Source organism: Mobula hypostoma, chromosome 16, assembly GCF_963921235.1.
Source record: "Mobula hypostoma chromosome 16, sMobHyp1.1, whole genome shotgun sequence".
Classification (NCBI taxonomy): Eukaryota; Metazoa; Chordata; class Chondrichthyes; order Myliobatiformes; family Myliobatidae; genus Mobula; species Mobula hypostoma.
The window spans coordinates 49,848,313-49,873,496 of NC_086112.1; the positions used below are offsets into that span (position 1 = coordinate 49,848,313).

General features: G+C 39.3%; 1 protein-coding gene across 2 annotated transcripts in view; it reads right to left on the reverse strand.

Moving 5' to 3' along the window:
- auh (AU RNA binding protein/enoyl-CoA hydratase) overlaps positions 1–25,184 on the reverse strand; it is a 205,217-nt gene that overhangs the window by 136,381 nt on the left and 43,652 nt on the right. For both annotated transcript variants that reach the window (XM_063068934.1, XM_063068933.1), the window contains exon 4: positions 15,254–15,340. In XM_063068934.1, coding sequence (XP_062925004.1) covers positions 15,254–15,340 — 87 coding nt within the window. The remainder of the gene's footprint in view (positions 1–15,253; positions 15,341–25,184) is intronic.

Genomic DNA, 25,184 nt, shown 5'->3' on the forward strand with positions numbered 1-25,184 from the left:
CAATCTTGATGAAGGGTCTTGGCACAAAATTTCAACTGCTTAGTTCCTTCCATAGATGCTTCTGGACCTGCTGAGTTCCTCAAGCACTTTGTGTGTTGCTCAAGATTTCCAGCATCTGCAGGTCTCTCATGTCTACACCAAAACATTAAGCTTTTTCTTTCAAATGTCGTCATGCTCGTGTTTCATGTGATATCTACACAACTAAATATCTTCAAGCAGTTTCTATCTTTAAGGCTGAATAACAAAGCGACAGTGAACCAAATAGACTCCCTCTGTGTTGGGATTTATACCTTATTTACTCTTTGTCTATATCTCACATAGGAATGTTTGTGAAAAAACACTGGGAATTCAATCATACAAATCAGGGAATAAAATAAGAACATTGTGCTGTTGATAATTGGCTTAATCCAGAACAAAGAATTTTAACACTTTAGGAAATTCACACCCTCATTTATCAGCAGGAATTTCATTCTCCAAGCACTTTTTAATCCACTGTCCAACTCACCAAAATAACAACAGTATAACAAAATGCAAAATTTATCTGCAGCAAGATTATCAACTTCACTAGTTGAGAAACAGGCATTTCTTATTGTTCACAGAACACAAGGTTTCACTAATTCAATTTCACCTGAAACTGAGCCATTTAAAAGGTAAGACTCAAATATATTTGATGTCGCAAAGATATAAAATTTAATTGAAGCCCAAATACACTTCCAATTTCCTAGCCTCAAAATCATTCTAGGCCATCAGTCCTGATTTGTATTACTCAGAACAGGATACCACTTACTTCTCCTTCAGTCCACAGAAATATATACAGCAGAAATGGTGCTGTGCCTGCATTGCAGGATTTCCTGAAGTGCAGACATTAATAGACACACATATTATTACAGAGACCTTACACTAACCTCTCATCAGCTTTGCATAAAAAAAAGGTCTCCTACTCTACTATTGATTTCTTTTGGTATTTAACGTTGGAAGAAAAGTACCATTCTTCACAGTGTCTCCAATTCCTTGAAGACACTTTTCTTCTTCCCTCCCATCAATGGAGCATCCATTTTTAAACTACAAAACCTGGCTGCTGCAATGTGCCACAAATAAGCGATCCCTTTAATACCTAGCTGCAAAGATTACACTTCCTGAGCTACATGCAGGCAACTTACATTCTCACTTTTATCTGAATTTCAAACAGCTTTAGGATAATCTGCAAGCTCTAGGCTTTGGTACCAAATACAGAAAACTACTCGCCAAGCATCATCTACTGTATATCCTTAACAGCAAAAAAGACTGCAAATAATTTGTATAAAACTCATCATCATTGCTTTGTATTTACAATACATTTGTCCAAAATCTTTGAATATCACAAATCTTCCCCATACATGTTAGATATTTATTTTGGTTTAGCTTAAGCATCTTCAGAAAATTTGGATTTCAACATCCCTAATGCACTCGAGCAACACTGAAGACAGATGTAGGCAAATTAATTTTTAATCAATTGTGAAGACTTCCACATGCAATGATAATGAGTTCTCATTTGTAAGTGACTGCATTGTATTTTGAAAGCTGGTCAAATACTTGGTTGAATATCTTGACTAACATCTTGATCATTTATCATCTCACATGAGTGACTGCTTTGGTTAATAACAATTTGAATATCATTGGATCATCTGATTTCATAATGTTTCTGCTGATAACCTAACTGGATTTCACAGACCTAACTCTCAAATCCCTATTTCAGTATACCCTCATCAATTTAATATTTGCTGTGGCATGCATCAATTTCAGTAAAAAAAAAGCATTCTACATTCTACTAGCATTTCATTTTTGATTAATTTGATTAACATACTTAATTCCACATTTCCTAATCATTCTTAAAAGTCAAACTATTGCACTTCAATGAATGTTTATAGTTGTGCAGGAAGCAAAGTGAAAATTCTTCAAGATTGCCTGTACTCTCAATAAATTGTGATTAATCTGATTCTGTTGCAATAAATCAAGATGAAACTAAATAAGAATTACCATCAGTTATAAGAATACTGGAAATGAGGGATAAGAAACAGTAGGAGACATGAGGCAACAAAATGGATAGGCCAGGCCATGTACTAGTACATCTCTAAATCCTTGATCATCTTCAAGTTAGAAAATCATTATTGTTCCATGTGGAGTCATACAGCTCAGGAAACAAGTCCTTCAGTTTCAGTGATCCACATACACTAAGGACATTAATTATTCACTCCACATTCAAAGGTTTCAAAGATACAATTTAATGTCACAGAAATTCCCATCAGTATACCTCGCCTCGCCACCAGAACCTTCCACCCACCCAAGGACAATTTACAGGAGAAATTACTCTATCATTGTGCATGTTCTTGGAAATTTGGAGGAAAACTACCTGTTCAGATGCAAATTTCACACCATCTCCACTGAACATCAAGATTAAACCTAGGTTGAGAACTATAAAGCAACTATAGAGTAGGGCATGCCAGCAGAGACACCAGACATGTCTTCTAATGGGATACAAATGGAGTGAACCAACTATAGACCATAAGACGAAGGAGTAGAATTAGGCCATTCAGTCCATCTAGTCTGCTCTGCCATTCCATCATGGCTGATCCCAAATCCCTCTCAACCCTATACACCTGCCATATCCTTTGATGTCCTGACCAATCAGGAAATGATCAACTTCCGCCTTAAGTAGACCCACGGACTTGGCCTCCAGCACAGTCTATTGTAGAGCATTCCATAGACAAAGTACTGCCATGGTTAGCTCCATTCTCAACAATGGAAATAAGAATAAGGGAAGTTTTAGTAATTGTCTTCACTCAAAAGTGCTGAAATGATGATTTCATGCAAGCAATTTTTGTGTACATGTCCAACCAGTCAGGTTTATTCTGTTTAAGGCTTCTGAATAACTGTAAGCACTAAAGACAGGAAAGACAGAGGTCCTGACAACATCATTGCTGAAGTGCTGTATGGTTGGACTTTTAGTTATTTATCTATTAATGTGCTTATTAATTGATTGATTTAAAAAACACAGCACAGAACAGGCCCTTCGGCCCAATGAGTCATGCTGCCCAGCAACCCATCTATTTGACCCTAGCCTAATCATGAGACAATTTACAATGACCAATTAACCTAGTGACTGGTACGTCTTTGGACTGTGGGAGGAAACCCACCCGCTCACAGAAAAGATGTATAAACTTTGTACAGAGGCAGGTTGCCTCAGCAGAGTTAGCACAATCACAACTGTTAAGTAAAATGAAATATTGCACAATAATCTCCTATGCACAATATAAACATGGCCAATTGCAACAAGGTAGTCACACCGGGGCCTGGGGAGACAGATAAGTGGGTAACAGTCAGGAGAAGGAAGGGCAGGAGTCAGAGGCTAGAGAGCACCCCTGTGGCTGTCCCCCCTGACAATAAGTACTCCTGCTTGAGTACTGTTGGGGGAAGCAACAACGGCTGTGCCTCTGGCACAGAGTCTGGCCCTGTTGCTCAGAAGGGTAGGGAAAGGAAGAGGATGGCAGCAGTGATAGGGGACTCTATAGTTAGGGGGTCAGACAGGCGATTCTGTGGACGCTGGAAAGAAGCACAGATGGTAGTTTGCCTCCCAGGTGCCAAGGTCCAGGAGTTTCTGATCACATCCACAATATCCTGAAATGGCAAGGAGAACAGCCAGAGGTCGTGGTACATATTGGTACCAACGACATAGGCAGGAAAAGGGAGGAGGTCCTGAAAGCAAACTACAGGGAGTCAGGAAGGAAGTTAAGAAGCAGGACCACAAAAGTAGTCATCTCAGGATTACTGCCTGTGCCACGTGACAGCAAGTATAGGAATAGAATGAGGTGGAGGATAAATGTCTGGCTGAGGGATTGGAGCAAGGTACAGGGATTCAGATTTCTGGATCATTGGGACCTCTTTTGGGGCAGGGGTGATGTGTACAAAAAGGACAGGCTGCACCTGAATCCCAGGGGGACCAATATCCTGGCGGGGAGATTTGCTAAGGCTATTAGGGAGAGTTTAAACAAAGATTGTTGGGGTGTGGGAACCAAACTGAAGAGATGGAGGAAGAGGTGGGTGGCTCACAAATAGAGAAAGCTTGGAGACAGTGCGACAGGGAGGATAGGCAAGTGATAGAGAAGGGTCATGTTCAGACCGATGGTTTGAGATGTGTCTATGTTAATGCAAGGAGTATTATGAACAAAGCGGATGAGCTTAGAGCGTGGATCAGTACTTGGAGCTATGTTGTGGCCATTACAGAGACTTAGATAGCTCAGAGGCAGGGATGGTTACTTCGAGTGCCAGGCTTTAGGTGTTTCAGAAAGGACAGGAAGGGAGGCAAAAGAGGTGGGGGTGTGGTACTGTTGATCAGAGATAGTGTCACGGCTGCAGAAAAGGAGGGATTGCCTACGGAGTCTCTGTGGGTGGAAGTTAGGAACAGGAAGGGGTCAATAACTCTACTGGGTGTTTTTTTTTTATACACTGCCCAATAGTAACAGGGACATCGAGGAGCAGATAAGGAGACAGATTCTGGAAAGTTGTAATAATAACATGGTTGTCGTGGTGGGAGATTTTAATTTCCCAAATATTGATTGGCATGTCCCTAGAGCGAGGGGTTTAGATGGGGTGGAGTTTGTTAGGTGGTGTTCAAGAAGGTTTCTTGACACAGTATGTAGATAAACCTACAAGAGGTGAGGCTGTATTTGATCTGGTATTGGGAAATGAACCTGGTCAGGTGTCAGACCTCTCAGTGGGAGAGTATTTTGGAAACAATTCTATCTCCTTTACCATAGCATTGGAGAAGTATAGGAACAGACAAGCTAGGAAAGCATTTAATTGGAGTAAAGGGAAATATGAGGCTATCAGGCTGGAACTTGGAAGCATAAATTGGGAACAGATGTTCTCAGGAAAATGTATGGAAGAAATGTGGCAAATGTTCAGGGGATATTTGCGTGGAGTTCTGCATAGGTACGTTCTAATGAGACAGGGAAAGGATGGTAGGGTACAGGAACCGTGGTGTACAAAGGCTGTTGGAAATCTAGTCAAGAAAAGAAGAGCTTATGAAAGGTTCAAAAAACTAGGCAATGATAGAGATCTGGAAGATTATAAGGTTAGCAGGAAGGAGTTTAAGAAAGAAATAAGGAGAGCCAGAAGGGGCCATGAGATGGCCTTAGTGGACAGGATTAAGGAAAACTCCAAGACATTCTACAAGTATGTGAAGAGCAAGAGGATCAGACATATGGGAATAGCACCAATCAAGTGTGACAGTGGAAAGGTGTGTATGGAACCAGAGGAAATAGCAGAGGTACTTAATGAATACTTTGCTTCAGCACTCACTACAGATAAGGATCTTGGCAATTGTAGGGATGACTTACAGCAGCCTGAAAGGTTTGAGCATGTAGATATTAAGAAAGAGGATGTGCTGGAGCTTTTGGAACGCATCAAGTTGATAATTCACCGGGACTGGATGAGATGTATCCCAGGCAACTGTGGGAGGCGAGGGAGGAGATTGCTGAGCCTCTGGCAATGATCTTTGCATCATCAATGGGAGCAGAAGAGGTTCCGGAGGATTGGAGGGTTGTGGATATTGTTCCAATATTCAAGAAAGGGAGTAGAGATAGCCCAAGAAATTATAGTCCAGTGTGTCTTACTTCAGTGGTTGGTAAGTTGATGGGGAAGATACTGAGAGGCAAGATTTATGAACATTTGGAGAGGCATAGTATGATTGGGAATAGTCAGCATGGCTTTGTGAAAGGTAGGTCGTGCCTTACGAGCCTGATTGAATTTTTTGAGGATGAAGGTAGAGCCGTAGAATAGTATTGAGAAAATAAGGAGGCATGGATTCCAATGGAACATTGCTTTGTGGATACAGAACTGGCTTGCCCACAGAAGGCAAAGAGTGGCTGTAGACAGATCATACTCTGCATGGAGGTCGGTCACCAGTAGTTTGCCTCGGGGATTTGTTCTGGGACCCCTATTCTTCGTGATTTTTATAAATGACCTGGATGAAGAAGTGGAGGGATGGGTTTGTAAACTTGCTGATGACATAAAGATGGAAGGTGTTGTGGATAGTGTGGAGAGCTGTCAGAGGTTACAAGGGGACATTGATAGGATGCAAAACTGGGCAGAGAAGTGGCAGATGGAGTTCAACCCAGATAAAGGTGAAGTTGTTCATTTTGGTAGGTCAAAATATAATGACAGAATATAGTATTAATGGTAAGCCTGCTGGCAGTGTGGAGGATCAGAGGGATCTTGGGGTCCAAACCTAGAGGACACTCAAAATTGCTGTGCAGGTAGACTCTGAGGTTAAGAAAGCATACGGTACATTGGGCCTCATCAATCATGGGACTGAGTTTAGGAGCCAAGAGGTAATGTTGCAGCTATATAGGACCCTGGTCAGACCCCACTTGGAGTATTGTGCTCAATTCTGGTCACCTCACTATAGGACGGATGTGGAAACCATAGAAAGGGTGCAAAAGAGATATACAAGGATTTTGCCTGGACTGGGGAGCATGCCTTATGAAAATAGGTTAAGTGGACTTTTTTCCTTGGAGCAACAGAGAATGAGAGGTGACCTGATAGAGGTGCACAAGATGATGAGAGGCATTGATCGCATGGATAGTCAGAGGCTTTTTCCCAGGGCTGAAATGGCTAGCACGAGAGGACACAGTTTTAAGGTGCTCGGAAGTAGGTACAGAGGAGATGGTCAGGGTAAGTTTTTTTTTTACGAAGAGAGTGGTGAGTGCGTGGAATGGGCTGCCAGCGACGGTGGTGAAGGCGGATATGATAGAGTCTTTTAAGAGACTCCTGGACAGGTACATGGAACTTAGAAAAACAGAGGGCTATGGGTAACCCTCGGGAATTTCTAAGGTAAGGACATGTTCAGCACAGCTTTGTGGGTCGAAGGGCCTGTATTGTGCTGTTTCTATGTTTCTAAGCCACATTTATTGCATATTTCCAGTTCTGACAACATCACAATCTGCTTGAATCATTGTAATCCTTGTGTGATAATTTTCCCACCCTGTCTGAATTGAAGACAGACAAAGTGATCTGAAAATTTCAAATGCACCTTTTGCCCCAAAGTGCCCCAAAGGAAAGAGATTTTTTTCTGCCCTCTGGCTCCTGCCCTCTATTCTATTTGTGTATCAATTTCTTCTTTAAAATTTCATTCCCTTCTCATTTTATGATCCAGTTCTTTTCCAACACCAATCTATCCTCCTCCAGTTTGAAAGCCTGCAAGTCTGCTTTGAAACAAAAAGCAGGAGGAATTCAGAAAGGTCAGGCAGCATCTGTGGAGGGAAATGAACTGTTAACATTTCAGGTCAAGACCCTTCATCTAATCCAAAAGGGCTCCAATAATTTGACAATATTGCTAAATAGACAACATGCAAGTCAAGCCAGGAAAAGACAATTGATTGCATTCACGGATATCAAACAAAATGAATCAGAGACACAAAATAAGAAAGTTACTAATGCATTTTGAAACTACAATTTGCAAATAAAAAACAAAATCAAGCAATTACATATTGGATTAGGGCTGCCTGAGCACTTGCTATATGACTTTAAGAAAATAATACATAACTATAGCCCTTGAAGATTCAAAAAAAAACTATTTAAAAATTTTACTTTTTTTTTACTAGCATAGGGAGAGACAGATCCATAATGAATGAAGTTAGCTCTTATAAAATAAAATGCAACACAGAACCTTTCATCTTGACATCCTAGGCAACTACTTCGAAGAAACATAGTACAGGTGTCCCCTGCTTTTCAAACGTTCACTTTACGAAACCTCACTGTTACGAAAGACCTACATTAGTACCCCGTTTTCGCTAACAGAAGATGTTTTCACTGTTACAAAGAAAGGCAGCGCGCGAAAAAAAATCAGCACGCGATGAAAGGCAGTGCGTGCCCCGAGCAGCCGCTCTCTCCCGGATTCAGAACGGCATTCTAGCCGGCATTGCTTAAACACGTGCCTGTGAGCAGCCATTTGCAAGATGAGTTCTAGGGTATCGGAAAAGCCTGAAAGAGCTTGTAAGGGTGTTATACTTAGCGTAAAACTAGACATAATTAAGCGTTTTGATTGTGGTGAACGAAGTAAGGACTAAGTGAGTTTGGCTTGTGGAAGCTGACGAAGATGATGTTGAAGAGGTTTTGGCATCCCATGACCAAGAACTGATAGATGAAGAGCTGATGCAATTGGAAGAGGAAAGGATAACAATCGAAACCGAATGAGTAATGATAAAGTACGACTTTAATTTTGAAAGGGTACGTCGGTTTAGAGGATATTTGCAGGATGGTATGAGTGCTTACAAAGAATTGTATGATACAAAAATGTGCCTGGCTCAGCAGTCAAGCAAGCCTTCCACATCAGCCACAGCAGACGATGAACCGCGACCTTCGATATTGAGGTGGGCAGTCATAGGAAAAGATGAGCTGCCTGCTGTAATGGAAACAGATGACGAGATGACACCCCAGTGTCCCACCACCCCAACATCCAGGCCGCGGATAGATACCGATTCGCGGAGATTGCAGCAGTAGCCGGGAGACACACAGCACATATTTAAGAAAAAAGCCGAAATAAACATGCTAATTAATTAGGTGCCGCCCATATTGTAACTGTCGGCCCAGATCAGAGGCGATGCAATCGGCAATCAGCAGTGATCTGGGCCGACAATTACTTGCCGGGCGACACCTAATTAATTAGCATGTTCATTTCGGCTTTTTTTTAAAAGATGTGCTGTGTGCCTCCCGGCTACCGCTGCATGCTTCGCAGATCGGTATCGGGTCGCTGCCCGGAGGGTGGGGGCCACTGCACTACCCCAACCTGCAACGACTCAGTCTAACACACCATCATCAGTGTGCTCCGTGCTTTCCCAATTCCAGTAAGTGATACTACACTGTACATACATTATTTCTACTTTATATCGGCTGTGTACTTTTACGTGTTATTTGGTATGATTTGGCAGCTTCATAGCTTAAAAGTTACTGGAGAGCGCTTGCGCCATGTTTTTGCCGAAGGCCCTTGCATGAGATTTTCGCTACGGAGAGCAGTTCAGGCAATGATTGTGGAGAAGTATTTCTACTTTATATAAGCTGTGTATTTATCATATCATTCCTGCTTTTACTATACGTTACTGTTATTTTAGGTTTTATATGTTATTTGGCATGATTTGGTGGGTTATTTTTGGGTTTGCGAACGCTCACAAAATTGTCCCATATAAATAAATGGTAACTGCTTCTTCGCTTTACGACATTCCGGCTTACGAACCGTTTCAGAGGAATGCTCTACCTTCAGATGGCCGGGGAAACCTGTAACCTGGCAGGAAATAGCTGACAGGGAAATTGCAGTATCCAAAATCTAAAGAGTATAGAGAGAGATGAGAAAATGATGAATTACTTTTGAAGGCCTGCCAATGCAAAGATAGTCAACATTGCTATATACTGAGTAAAGATATCCTCTCACTCTTTTGCACCTGACTAATATTGCATTCAAAGTCCTAACAAAACTACGATACTTGATTTCTGTATGGCTGCAGGTAACGCCTAATAGTTTCAGTACATGGCTTGACTATTTGAATTCAATTAACTAACCCTACAAAGCAAATTTACTACCAATATAATAATCAATTATTTACATAGAAACATAGAAAGACCTACAGCACAATACAGGTCCTTCGGCGCACAATGCTGTGCCAAACATGTACCTACGTTAGAAATTACCTAGGGTTACTCATAGCCCTCTATTTTCCTAGGCTCAATGTACTTAGCCAGGATCCTCTTTATTTGCACACAGGTTTCTCTGTAGGCTTGCAAATTGTCTCATCCTTCTTTGCACTCTTAAAGCAAGCGAAACTTATTGCCTGTTGGCAAAGGGGAACTAATGCCTAAACAGAGATAACATCTTTAATTTTAAAAGTTTCAATTAGTTTTAAAACTATGGGAACATACAGAACCACACAAAAATATTGTAAGAGAAAGTCATACTCAAGCTAGCAGTTTCTGATAAAATCAGGCCTTGTCTAAACCTCCTTTAGAAACTACTTCACACCCATTCCCACACTTAACCATGTAATCATGCATGTTTATTCCACAGGAGAAAGCCATTCAGGCCATAATGCAATCATGGCTCTTATCCGAACTGAACCAAAATCAACATTATTCTCCTAATCTCTTCTAATAACTGCATCTTTCGCAGCTTATAATTTTTCTTTAGATGGGTATTTGATGGCAAACAGGACAAGATGGGCAATTTCTATGCTTTATAATTCCACGACTAGGACAATTTTTATTCAATTATCCTTCTGTATATTTTGCATCTGCCTGAACTATTGGATTTTGGCCAACTACCTTACGTTCGATGAACATAATGCATTAAGACATTGAGCAACATAATAGAATTTGATAGCCAATGTGTTATGAAAGCATTTTAACAAAAAGACCATTTTACACATTTCTGGTTATTCAATCATGCTCTTTGTGTGTACTGTTTAAATACACAATTCCTTTTCTTCATTAGGTATTCATTAGATCAGAATCAGGTTTATTATCACCGGCATGTGATGTGAAATTTGTTAACTCACATTACCATGCCCTCCAGAATACAATAGAGAAGAATTAGTGAAGGCTGGTATAGACTTGTAGTAAAATATATGGCTCATTTTCTGGCCTAACAGACATAACAATATGGCGACAGTATGAAGAAGTTAGTCTTCAAACTAGTAAAGAGATCACAAGAAGACAGGTGAGCAATTTTTCCATTCTGAAGGTGATATGCTCTATCCCAGTTGACACTGACGAAATCTTTGTCTTTCTTTGTAGAATGAGGTCTAAATCCATACCTATGGTCTATGGTCCATACCCACTATGCCAGATTACAGATCACAGTGGAAAGCGCAGTCAGAAGCCCCCTCAATTAAAACAAGAGATGATCATGGGCTCCTGGTAATATTGTTACTGTAGGCACATTTATGAAGTCAGATACTTCAAAGGCTCTAAGATTCAGTCGTTCTGATTTAGGCCATTTAATGTAGAGAGTAATTGTTTGCTATTTGGTAAAGGATGCACAAAGCTATAAGTTCAATAAGTCAAAGCTGATAAATGTGATGCTTTTTTTTGAGGATGCATCATATACAGGCCTGCTGAAACAATGAATAGTTATGAAAATTAGAAAGTTGTGTATATATCCATATTTTGAAGGGATATCATTGCACAGGTAGTACGATGATGCTGTGTCAATGCCCAGAAGTTCCATATTAATGATCCACTCTAATGTCTTTCTTCAGAATATTTCTCTGAATGTACAATACTTGTCAGAAATCAAACAAATCAGAAATCATCAACACAGGAGATTCTGCAGATACTGGAAACCTTGAGCCACACACACAAATTACTGGAGCAACTCAGCAGGTTAGGGAGCATCTATGGAGGGGGCTAAACATTCAATATTTCAGGCCAAGACTCTTCATCAGGAGTAGAAGGGAAGGTAGCAGAAGCCAGAATAAGAAGGTCACTTAATATGGTTTCTGCCCCTTCTTTTCCAGTATTCTTTCAGGGCCTGAATATTAGGAATGACCAAAACACTAACGAAAATTTTTATATCTGTTTCTTATTCCACAACTGCTAACAGGGCAACTGTGCTTGTGTCTGCCCAAACTCATGTTCTCTGTGAAGGAAATGCAGAAGCAGCTCGTCTTCCTCAGATGTAGAGCATAACCAACCAATTAATATCCATGATGAACAACGAACTGCAGGATAAGCATAAATCAACAACAGCTACCTTAGATAATCTAGAGACAAGTACATAGAGGATAACAGTACTCTAATGGCGGAAAATCTATCACATATGTGAGACTCAAGACCTGCCCACTGGTAGATCACATACAGTATCTCCTTTTCAAGTGATTTAGAAAAAGTAAGCCCCAAAGTCACTGTTCCTCAAGAGATGACATAAAGTGCCCAAAGCCCCGACGAACTCACTAGAAAGGAACTACAAAAATTGAGCCCTTTATGCTTTCCTCTCTCTTGATCCCCAACCATGCACAAAGTTATTTGTTGTAACTTTAAGAAAATTATCTTAATTTCATTAGTTAAAGTAAATTTATTATCAAAGCATGTATATATTACCATATATTACTTTGAGATTAATTTCTTGCAGGCATTTACAGGACCAAGTACTCTGAACTGGCAACTGAAGCTGCCCAGAATGGCTGGAAGACCAAGGTTTTCCCTGTAGAAGTGGGATGCAGGCGATTTGTTGCTACATCTACGACTAGTCTATTGAAGAAGATGGGGGTGAGGGGTCACTCCCTCCAACAAGCAATCAAGTCCTTGTCAAATGCAGCAGAAGAAAGCAGCAATTAGATTTGGAATAAAAGGAAAGACAACAACTGGGCTGCAAGATGAAGACAGGAGGGTATGGAACTGAGGGGGGTGTATCTGGGACACCAGGCAGCACCGTTGAGCCCTCTGGAGACATCGTGGGCTTATCAACGAAACGTCAAAGAAGGAGGGTGCCCACCTGATGACCCTGATGACATACCTACCCTCCCTCCTTGTCACCACTCCAAACCCACTGCCAACATCGAGAGTGCCAACTTAACATAGGGATTGAAACATCAAGTCCTAGTAGCTCTACTGCAAAAATACATATACACACTTAGACTGACAAACAACCAATGTGCAGAAGAAAACAAATCATGCAAATAATGATAAAAAGTAAATAAGGTTGTGACACAAACAAGGGATCTGCAGATGCTGGAAATCAAAGTAATACACACAAAATGCTGGAGGAACTCAGCAGGCCAGGCAGCATCTATGGAAAAGAGTAAACAATTGACATTTCAAACTAAGACTCTTCATCAGGAAAAAGGTTATGAAATCAGTTCAGCGTTGAAGTGAGAAGCCATCCATGTTGGTTCCGGAGCTTGGTGGTTGTAGAGTAGTAACTGTTCCTAAACCTGATGGTACAGGACCTAAGACTCCTGTACCTCCTTTCCAATAGCAGCAGAGAGAAGAGGGCATTGCTTGAATAGTGGAGGTCCTTGATGATGGATGCTGTTTTCTGCTGGCACCGCTCTTTGTTGATGTGCTCAATGGTGAGGAGGGCTTTTTCTTGTGATGGACTGGGCTGTACCCACCACTTCGTACTTTTCCATCTGGGGCACTGGTGTTTCCATGTGAGGCCATGAGTAACCAGTCAGGCACTCTCCACTGTGCATCTATAGAAGTTTGTCAATGTTCTAGATGACATCCTGAATCTATACAATTTTTAAGGAAGTGGAGGCACATTCATGCCTTTCTTGTGAGGGACTTAACTTGCTGGTCCCAGGACAGATCCTCTGATGTGGTAATGCCAAGGAATTTACTGTTATAGACCCTCTCCACTTCCAATTCCCTAACATGGACAGGCTCAAGGACTTCCAGCTTCTTCCTCCTGTAGTCAATAATCAGCTCTTTGGTTTTGCTGACATTGAGTGAAAGGTGGTGTTGTGGCACCATTCAACCGGATTTTCAACCTCCCTCTGATATGCCGACTTGTCACCACATTTGATATGGCCAACTATAGTGGTGTTATCAGCAAACTTAAATATGGCACTGTCATTGGAGTTGCACCTAGCCACACGATCATAGTATAAAGTGAGTAGAGCAGGTGGATAAGACACAGCCTTGAGGTACTCATTAACAATAAATATCACTCCTAAGGTGCTTTTCTGTAGTTGCCATTGAACTTAAATTGGTCACCTGACTCAACGGTAATGGAGTATAGAATATACTGGGGTACAAGAGTATCAGTTGTGGTAAAATGTAAATTCAGGCCTTGCACGTACCTTATTTGAGTCAATAATGATTTTCTAAAACTATTCCATTTTTAGGTACCTGTATTTTGTCTCTTCTTTAATTTATAAATTTTATTTTATTTCTATACTTAACTACAATTTTTCTCTATTACCTGGATTACAGCCCTTGCAAATGCAAAATGATGGCCTCATTTTTCTCATCACATAGTTAGATGCAGTTTTTTAAGTTATGTAATGCCATGTTAAATGTATTGTTTCAGTAGTTTGATATAGTTATCAAAATAAGCAAAACCATTAAGAACATACATTGTTAAAGTATTCCAAATACCCAGTCATCTTAATTTTTGACAAAGTTTACCTACAAAAAAGGCACATTTCCAAATATTACTAATGGGGCAAGCACTATCCTTAGCTTTCAAGAACTGATATCTCAGTATAATATTGATAAACATTCTCTTTTCTTCTACTTTCCAGTAAGATCAGCTTGTAAAGCCTACGGCGTTCCCTGGGGGTCGGATTTAAAGGACCATCCTATTTTAAGTTGGATACAGAGTACTCCAGAACAGATAGTGTCATATATCTATGATAAATTAAACTCCCAGAATTATATGCCCACATCGGGAATGAAAGCTTGGGATAGAGACATATCTGAATTGGGACAAGACTTAGACTGGGATGTGATTTGGGATAATGCTGCCGGTGCTTCGAAAAATCCAAAACATCGGTATATACACTTGAAATTTTGTCATAAAGCATATTTAACACCGAGAATTAGATATCAAATGGGACTGGTTCCTGACCCTTATTGCTCATTTTGCCCCCATGGAGCCATTGGCTCTTTTATACATGCTGTATGGGAATGTCCAGGGATTTTTGATTTGTGGGGGAAGGTTATCAGTACTCTTACAGAACTAACAGGGGTACAATTACCAATGGACCCCGCTGTACATCTTCTAAATGATGACTCCCACCTTTCCCTTACGGAAAAAACAAGCAAAATCTAGCTGGCAGGACTAACTGCAACTAAGAAGATTGTAGTTCAGCATTGGAAACCTCCCCATGATATTTCAAATATTCACTGGCTTCGGAGCTTTCTGGACATTTCTTACCTGGAACTTTCATCAGCAAGAGTAAATGATGCACGACCAAACACAATCTTAATGTGGACAAATTTGATATCTAACTTAAAAGATCTTTTGTTAAAATAGGAATGCTTTGTCTGTGTAAGTACTACTATTCAGTTGATTGGTGGAGGGGAGAGGGATGGGGGGGAGAGAGGGGTGGAGGGGGGATGGTGATGAAGGTTGTGGGGGGGTGGCTGGGTTAAACTGTCAAAACGTAATTGGCAACTGGTTGTATTGAATGTAATTTGTTGGTGTTGCAATAAAAAATAAGTAATTTAAAAAAATATTATATTCGCAATAGCAAATGTTTCTTAACTCTGCATCACAACTTACCAAATTCATTAATTAAACTTCTGGTTTTGGAAACAAATGGACCAACTTCACTAGGCTGCATTTTTGCTCTCTCCTTCAAATCAGCACCTGCAAAATAAATAAATCTGATTAATACATAATGTACTCTGAAGTTGAACACAAGGGCCTTGAATTTCTCAAAGGGGCTATAAACATTATTGAATAAACATGTTATCTCATTTGAAAATCTGATGGCATGGGTACATATATTTAGAGAAATTATGCAAAAAAACCAAAATGCACATAGCAGCAATATTTCACTCTTTTGAGTTCCAAATGGGTAGCTAGTGGATTTTTTTTTAAATCAACAGTGGAAAATCTTGGGCAAAAGATTCCTAACAATGAATAACTAGAAAACTTCACAGATCCAAAAGAGGACAAGATGATAGACATCTGAAACAAAAGTAGAAAATACTGCAAGTACTCAACAGGTTAATCCCATACTAGTTACAGAATTTACAATACTTTAATTGAGGCAGTGGGGAGAAGGACTTCTCAGCTAAGTTCTGGCATGGAGGGATTAGTATATAAAGAATGCTGAAGGGAACTGACAAGATGAATTGTGAATAGGTGCTTCCCCTATCTAACATTAAGATGGAGCATTTCTACATACTGAGGTTACGTCTGCTTGGTTATGACAGTAATTGCATATATACTTAAGGCACACACTGACTCCATTTGAACAACAAAAGATGGTCAGAGTGTAGATATGTCAAGCTCAAGACAGGATCAACCATAAACTTATGAATAATGGTTCAAGGATCCTATTTTGCCTACTTCCTCTTTCTTGTTAGCTTATTTGAAAGTTAGTATTAATAAATCCAATAAAGTATACAAGAAAAACTAAATGCCATTCTTTATTAAATAATATGAATGAGTTATAATGGAGATTATACTTGAGGGTATAATCCACTTGAGCCACATGTTGACAGAATACCCAGACCCCATGGTCTCTTGCATCATCTCTTATTAGATACAATGAAAGCTGTCATGTCCCTTTCTTAATTGTTTGGCTGCCCAGCTCTTCTCAGCTTAAAGATTTCTCAATGGTAATAAGCCTACTGAGCCAGCATTCGATTAGCCAACCAGGATGCAAGTCTAAACTCCATTGAGGTCAGCACTGAGTAGCTGCACTGCTTGCACTAGTCTGCACAACTCTAGCTTTTGTAACACACATCAAAGTTGCTGGTGAACGCAGCAGGCCAAGCAGCATCTCTAGGAAGAGGTACAGTCGACGTTTTGGGCCGAGACCCTTCATCAGGACTAACTGAAGGAAGAGCTAGTAAGAGATTTGAAAGTGGGAGGGGGAGGGGGAGATCCAAGATGATAGAGGAGACAGGAGGGGGAGGGATGGAGCCAAGAGCTGGACAGGTGATTGGCAAAAGGGATATGAGAGGATCATGGGATAGGAGGCCCAGGGAGTAGGAAAAGGGGGAGGGGGGAAAAAAACCCAGAGGATGGGCAAGGGGTATAGTCAGAGAGACAGCAGGAGAAAAAGGAGAGAGAGAGAAAGAATATACGTATATAAATAAATAATGGATGGGGTACGAGGGGGAGGTGGGGCATTAGCGGAAGTTAGAGAACTCCCCTCCCCCTCTCAAATCTCTTACTAGCTCTTCCTTCAGTCAGTCCTGACGAAGGGTCTCGGCCCGAAACATCGACTGCACCTCTTCCTAGAGATGCTGTCTGGCCTGCTGCATTCACCAGCAACTTTGATGTGTGTTGCTTGAATTTCCAGCATCTGCAGAATTCCTCGTGTTTTAGCTTTTGTAAGCAGTTTCTTTTCATCAAGCCCTGGTCAATTCATTGCTGGGGGAGCATCTGATTCCCAGCATCCGGGTTCAAAACACATCAACAGGAGGGCAGAGTTTACACTAAGTTCTCACCGCAGCAGGGTTATCAGCAATACATTTCCTTATGTTCTAATATCCTTTACTGCTAATTCCATTACATCTTCTATTCTCAAGATCATATCCTGAGTCCAAGGCAAAGTACCAGTGCACTGAAATGACATGCTAAAAGCTGTAACACTCGCTTCATGGCCAGTGAAACACTAGAAACATTTTGAAACAAAGACGCAAGTAGTCACAAACACAGAAAACTAAAAATTCACACAATCCAAAATTAAACATGATCCCTGAGTGCAAAAATGGGTACAAAAGAAAACTAAGTTTAAGCAAATTTATTTAAGCATTTCAATCAAACAACCTTTGAATGAACTGCCTGATGACCCACACTTCTTTAGATATATATTAAATAAATATCACTGGCATCATTTCATTATAAGATGTAATGTAAATAATTAGTGAAGATTACAAAAACTGAACCAAAAATATGTTAACCTTTTCTGGAAAGGTACAATTTTATGTTCACCTTACCACCATTCAATTCCATTATTACTCTGGAAAAATTGAAACTCAATAAACAAGTATAGATAAATTAATTTGAATTACAGTGAATCTAGATGACTTTGAAGAAAGCTTAAAAACACCAATCGACAATCAGAATCAATCATTGCTGTTCATGGCATCTAACTAGGGCCAAAAACTTAAGCATACTGTGTTCCAAATGATACTCATTTAGTAAACAGCGCAATGAAATTATTGCAGACAACATCGGCATCTTACAGGGGGAATGGATCCATGTGCCAGCAGTCAAGTTTTACACAGGCAGGTTAATGTACTACATCTGTAAACTTGTACTGATTTATACTTTTTCCCAATACATCTCTTCAATAATTCTGAAGCTGAACAATGGTGTATTCAAAATGTTACTCCTGTTCTCCCTCATGTTATGTCAACCTTTGCATTCAAGCCAAGATTATATTGGAACAGTACATTATCCACAACAGAGTCAAAGGTTCTTAACTTCATTAATGAAAGGCTCACTCATTCATATTCAGTAAAATATAATCACCCCCCCCAACCCTTCCTGATGTCATTAGATTAGTATTGGGCCCCCTTTTCTAAGAAAAGATGTGCCGCCCTTAGAAAGGGTCCAGAGAAAATTCCAGGAATGAAAGGGTTAATGTATGAGGAGTGTTTGATGGCTCTGCAACACACACAAACTGCTGGAAGAACTCAGCAGGTCAGGCAGCATTAATGGAAATGAATAAGCAGTCGACATTCCAGGCCGAGACCCTTCTTTAGGGCCATTGGTATGAGAAGTGTCTGATGGCTCTGAGCCCGTACTCACTGGAGTTTAAAAGAATGAAGAGGGATCTCATTGAAACCCATCAAGTACTGAAAAGGCCTAGATTGAGTGGTCTTGGACAGGATAGAGGGCACAGTCTCAGAATAGAGGGAAATCTCTGCAGAACAAAGAGGAGAAGAAATTTCTTTCGCCAGACAGTGATGAATCTGTGGAATTCATTGCTACATATGGCTGTGAAGGCCAAGTCATTGGGAATACCTCTTGATTAGTAATGGCATCAAAAGTTATGCAGACAAGGCAGGAAAATTGGATCGAGAGGGATAATGAATCAGTCATGATGGACAGAGTAGCCTAATTCTGCTCGAATGTCTTATTGTCTTATCCACAAGCAAAATGAAGTTGAAATACTGGAAGGCCACAACTATCACTATAACTATGTACAATATAAAATGTCACTTCTATAACAGAAACAAGGAAAGTAAATTAGAAGGACAAATTTGTTACCTCATCTTGTAGAAGTGTAAAGTTTCAACTATCAACTTAGAATAATACAAAAGGTATTCCAAGTGTAGCACCACCCATCTTCACTACTTTTAAAATTAACTGTTATACGTCACTTACTCAAAGGGGCATTGAATTCCTTTACATATTAGCTTTTGGTTTGCAAGAAGGAAAAGAAAACAATTGTTGATTTGTTATGAAAGGAAGCTAACAGCAGCAGCCATTTTTCAACCGGCGTGCTTGTTTCCTATTTAGAGCTCATTAGGCCCTGGCCTTAAAAAGGTTCTTTCATCCCAAAATGAGTCCCGCTTTGTTTTGAGAAAAGTAAATTAGCTAATTCCTTTGGATGTCAGCCATTGCTGGGAATAATACAATGGATAACTTTTAAGCTTTATGTATGTTAGTCTCAAACCAACATTTTAAAGATGTTTCACCTACTTCAAAAATTACATAATTGAATGGATTCATCTGCTGAAGTAGCTAATAGTACACCAATTACTATAATAAAGAACCAGATCAATATCTGGTCAGAATTATTCAGCAGTTTGATACTTTGGGTAGAAGTGCAATGAAAAGATAAACACCAAGCAACGATGTTTCCTAATGACCAAACATCTTTTTTAAAAGAACAACTGGCCAAACAAAAACTCTAACTTCAGTGCAGGTATAAAATTTACAGTTTTGAACTGGTCATTTACTTGTGTTATGCCCAGCCTGATTCTCTGGCTTAATAAGGAATAAATATAATCAGTTTTACACTCCCACTCAAGTTGAAAAAATTCAAGTTCCAAATGTGACTCAACAATACAAAGTTGTAATAATTTGGTTAAATCTTCACCCCGATATAAAGTCTCAACTATAATTATTGCTTAATGGATTTCAGTTTTGCATCTCTAATGTTCCAAAAATTGTGCTGAAGCCAAAGGTGTGAAGGCTTTGATTTTACAAATGCATTTCACCTTTTGGTTCATAAATGTATTGAGATGCTATTTTTATTAGCATTACATTTTCTGTTCCCCTTTCTTATTAAGTATTTCCTTTTTTTAGTACTGTTTCATGCAGATTCATAATTTTCTGAGGAGTGATTTGAATAAGTCATGAAGTTGTGACCAGAATAAATTGGAAGGAAGAAGTTGAACATTTACAGACATACATTGCTTCGAATTATCGTAATGTAATGATTATTAATTTTGAAAAATTAGTGATTCCTATTCGTCTTCTTAGAATGATGTCTATTGTATTTATACTACTTTATGGAAGATTCTAGGCATGCTTCACCTTTTAGTGGATATACCACAAACCTGGAAGTAGCAGATGAGGTGATATAGAGAAATTCTGCTCTAATTTTTGAACTTTCACTGATCAAAGACCCAACAGAATCCACCTTGATGACTTCAATGCCAGTCTTGGAAAGTACTGCATAGAAGGTGCAGGAAAAGCTAACTGCAATCTTCCTTTTGACGAATTGCTTGAACACGATTGAATTGCAACCAAAGCCCAACTATAAAATTATATCATCTAAGCAAGATACACAGGTATAAAGATAGCAAGGATTTAGAGAGCTGTGCACCAAACCTAGGCAAATGGGACTAGCTCAGAGGACATCTTGATCGGCATGATCAGTTGAGCCAAAGGGTATGTTTCTTGCTCTATAACTCTAAGAATGTCAATGTCATTTTCACCATTGTGACTGCTAAACAAACCTCTTCCTCATATGGTTTCTCACCATCAACAAGGCATCTAAGTAATCATTGAACAGAAACAGTGTCACAGGACCATTTGCACTCAAAGATACCGTTCTGCAAAGAAAGTTCTGCTCTATCAATGTCTCATAGCTAACTTGGTGACTCCCAATTAAGACATACTGCAGATTAACACCTGTGAGGCATCTCCCAAATTCTGTGTCACAAAACATTGAAATTCTTTTAATCAGAAGAACCAATAAATCCAGGAATAAATAGTTCATAAATTTTTTATATATATATATATATATATATATATATATATATATATATAAAAAGACTGACTTATGACACAGAAATTAAATGGAATCATTTATGTCTGCTAAAAGCCATTGAATTAACGAGTATTGCAGAAAACATTCATTTTGTAATTTTGATAACATAATAGGAAAAAAGCACATTTAAATTTGTTAAAAAACAAAGAAACAGAAGGAGAGTTCAATTATAGACAGTACAAGTTTAAAAAGTAGAAACCCTTATTGTGCAAACTGAGCTTCTGTCATTGCCAAGAAAAACCAGTAAACAGTGATAAAAACGCCAAAGAAATACAGAGTGGTGGTACACTGCTCATGTACCTTTGCTTACCAACTAATAATGAGCTAAACTTTGTTGAATCAACAGATGGAAGAACCTTTCCAAGTTTGCTCCTGTATGAAGTAATTACCAAGTTTAAACAAAAAAGGTTTTGTGCAAAAGAAAGTAAGATATTATCATGTAACCAGAACACTGGATTATGTCGATTGCAATTACTCCTCAATTAAGCAAGACTGCGGTACCTATTTAGAACTCCTTAACATCAGTTTGGGTTAGCTACAAATCAGCAATTCAAGGAGATCAGGAGCACCTAAACAAGTTAAATTATTTATAAATATGAAAAAGTTAAAAGTATTAAGCCTAATTAGAAAATACTTAAGTATTTGTTCAAAGTATTTGTTCAAAATACTTAAGCATTGTTCAAAGAAATTAAATGATCTGTATTTCAACTACAAAAATTCCAATAGAAAATATTTCTTGGAATGCCAATCCCTCCTGTAAATGTTCTGCAATTTAAAAAGAAGCACGGAAACTAAATACAATTACACATTCTAAAATTAAATGTTCTATACAAGGGGTGATTGATAAGTTCATGGCCTAAGGTAGAAGGAAATGAATTATACAGCTCTCGTTACATGCACGTGCAGTTCAACTCTGAGTGATTATGCAGAAAGTTTGAAGTTAATAACTCATCTCCTTCTACCTTAGACCACTTTCTGGAGGTCCAAGACACCGACTTCTACAAAGAAGGGATCCATATGCTCCACGACCACTGGACTAAGTGTGTAAATGTAGGAGGAGACTATGTTGAAAAATAAATGTGCTACGTTTTATAAAATTGACTCCTTCTACCTTAGGCCACAATCTTATCAATCACCCCTCGCATATATTTTAATAACCTCAGCCTATCAAACAACAAAAGGAACAAATGTGGGTTTTATTCTGTATGTGAGGGGCATGTAAAGTTTGGGAACCCTGTAGAATTTTCTCTATTTCTGTACAGATATGACTTAAAATGTGATCATATCTTCCTGCAAGTCCTAAAAACTAGATAAAGAGAACCCAATTAAATAATTAACACAAAAAGCATTATATTGTTCACTTACTTACTGAGAAACATCATCCAATATTATATGTATTTGTTGGAAAAAGTACGTGAACCTTTGCTTTCAGTAACTGGTGTGACCCCTTTGTACAGCAATAACTTCAACCAAATGTTTCTGGTAACTATTGATCAGTCCTGCATATCAGATTAAAGAAATTTTAGGCCATTCCTCTTTGCAAAACTGCTTCAACCTGGGATGTTGGTTGACTTCTTTGCATGAATTGCTTGCTTCAGATCCTTCCACAACATTTCAACAGGATTTCGGTCAGGACTTTGACTCGGTCATTCCAAACTCAAATTTTCTTTTTAAACCATTCCGTTGTTGATTTACTCTTGTCTTTCGATTCACTGCCTTGTTGCATTATCCAATTTCAATCAAGTTTCAGGTGACAGACCGCTACTCTGACATTCTCCTGTAAAATGTCTTGACACAATGCTCCTTCCACCATGCTTCACAGTTGGGATGAGTTGTGCATTTCTGCCAAGAGATTCAACTTCTGTCTCATCTGACCACAGAACATTGTCTCAGAAGCATTGTGGAACATCCAGATGGCCTTTTGCAAACTTGAGACATTCAGCAATGTGGTTTTTTCCGTGGTGTCTTTCCATGAACACCATTCTTGTTCAGTTCTTTTTATATATATATATATATAGTAGACACATGAACAGAGACTTTAGTAAGTCCTAGAGATTTCTGCAGGTCTTTTGTCCTTGGGTTCTTTTTCATCTCCTTCAGCACTGCATGCTGTGCTCTTGGTGTGATCTTTGCAGGCCGCCCGTTCCTAGGGAGAGTAGCAACTATACTAAAATTCCTCCATTTGTAGAGAGTTTCTCTTACTGTGGACTGATGAACACTCGGGTCATTCAAAGTGCTTCTGTAGCCATTTCCAGCTTCATGGATCTCTACAATTCTTCTTCGAAGGGTCTCTGAAAGTTGTTTTGATCAAGGCATGGTGCACATAAACAAATCCTTCTCGAGAAGTGCAAGCTCTGTCAGTAACCTGACTTTGTGTGTCTTTTTTTTATAGAGCAGGGCAGCTCTACAACTCATACTTCCAATCTCATCTTATTGATTGGAATACCTGACTCCAAAGAGCTCTTGTAGAAGGCATCACCCCATACGTTTACATACTTTTTCCAACAAATACGTGCAATATGAATCATTTTTCTCAATAAATAAATGAATAAGTATAATGTTTTGTGTTATTTATTTAATTTGGTTCTCTTTATCTCGTTTTAGGACTTACATTAAGATCTGATCACATTTTAGGTCATATTTATGCAGAAATAGAGAAAATTCTACAGGGTTCATAAACTTACTAGCACGACTAGATTCAAATACCAACCAAAGGCCAAAGTGGTGTATAGCACATCCCTTTATTACTCATAAATTCCAATGTCACATTGCACTCTTTTGCAAAGTAGTTTTGTCCCTTTTTGAAAACAATCCAGTTTGAATTTGAGTAAGTTGACTGCATATGTACAGAGAAAGACAGAGAAATGAAAAACAAGTGGACAAATTCAGAAGTGGATTTATACAGCAGAAAAATATCATAATAAAAAGATCATGAAGTACGTTTGTACAATTTTCTCCCCATTTAACGCAGGAAAAAATGAAGTTCTAAAGGTGGCTTAATTTTCCAGGTTTTACAAGGTTATAGTTAAATAGTGTAAGCATTTGCACTGTAAACTTTTAATTGGAAGGAGGACGCCAGCAGAGATGACAAGAGAACAGCAACTGCTGAGTGGGAATAAAGGGGGTCTTTTCTGGTTGGCTGTCAGTGGTGCTCCATAAGGGTTGATGTTGGGACTGGTTCTTTTCATGTTGTATGTCAATGATTTGGATGATAGAGTTGATGGCTTTGTTCAGCTTTGCAGATGATATGAAGATCTGCTATCGAAGAGGGGAGACTGGATTTTAAAAATCGCTGGTGAGATCGCTTCGCTACAGAGATGGGAGACTATCTTTTTAAAATTGTTGTTGAGATTACTCTGCTATGTAGAGCGGAGACTGTCCTTTTAAATCGCTGGTGAGACTGTTCTGCTATAGAGAGGGAGAAAGTTGCCCAGGTTTTCTGAGTTTTGATGTGGACTTGGACTGTGGACCCTTTTTCAGTCTTTTTCTTCTATATTCTGTGTTTTTTGCTCAATCTTTCTTGTTTTTTTGTGTATGGGGCGGGGGATTTAGGTGTCGATGTGTCTGTTCCATTTTTGTTAATTTTTTGTGCTGAGAGGTGAGATTTGGGGGTTGATGATCGTGCCATTCTTTACTTTCTTGGTTTCGTGGCTATCTGGAGAAGAAGAATTTCAGAGTTGTATACTTTGGTAATAAATGAACCTTTGAACCTTGATAAGCAGATGGTCTGGTAATACTGAGGAAACAGGGAGTCTGCAGAGGACTTAGCCATATTAGGAAAATGTGCAAAGAAGTGGCAGATGGATTATAGTGTAGGAAAGTGTACAGTCATATATTTCGGTAGAAGGAATAAAGTTGTAGACTATTTTCTGAACATGAAGAAAATTCAAATATCAGGTGTAAAGGGACTTGGGAGTCCTCGTGCAGAATTTCCTAAAGGTTAACCTGCAGGTTGAGTCAATGGTAAGTAAGGCAAATACAATGTTAGCATCAAGTTTGAGAAAACTAGAATATAAAAGCAAGAATGTAATACCAAGGCTTTATAAGGCATTGGTCAGACCACATTTGGAGAATAGGGAGCAGTTTTGGGCTCCTCATCCATGAAAGGATGTGCTGGCATTGGAGAGGGTCCAGAGCAGCTTCATAAGAATGATTCAGGGAATGAAAGCGTTACCTTATGAGGAGTCTTTGATGGCTCTGTGTCTGTACATGCTGGAGTTTGAAAGAATGAGGGGGGAATCT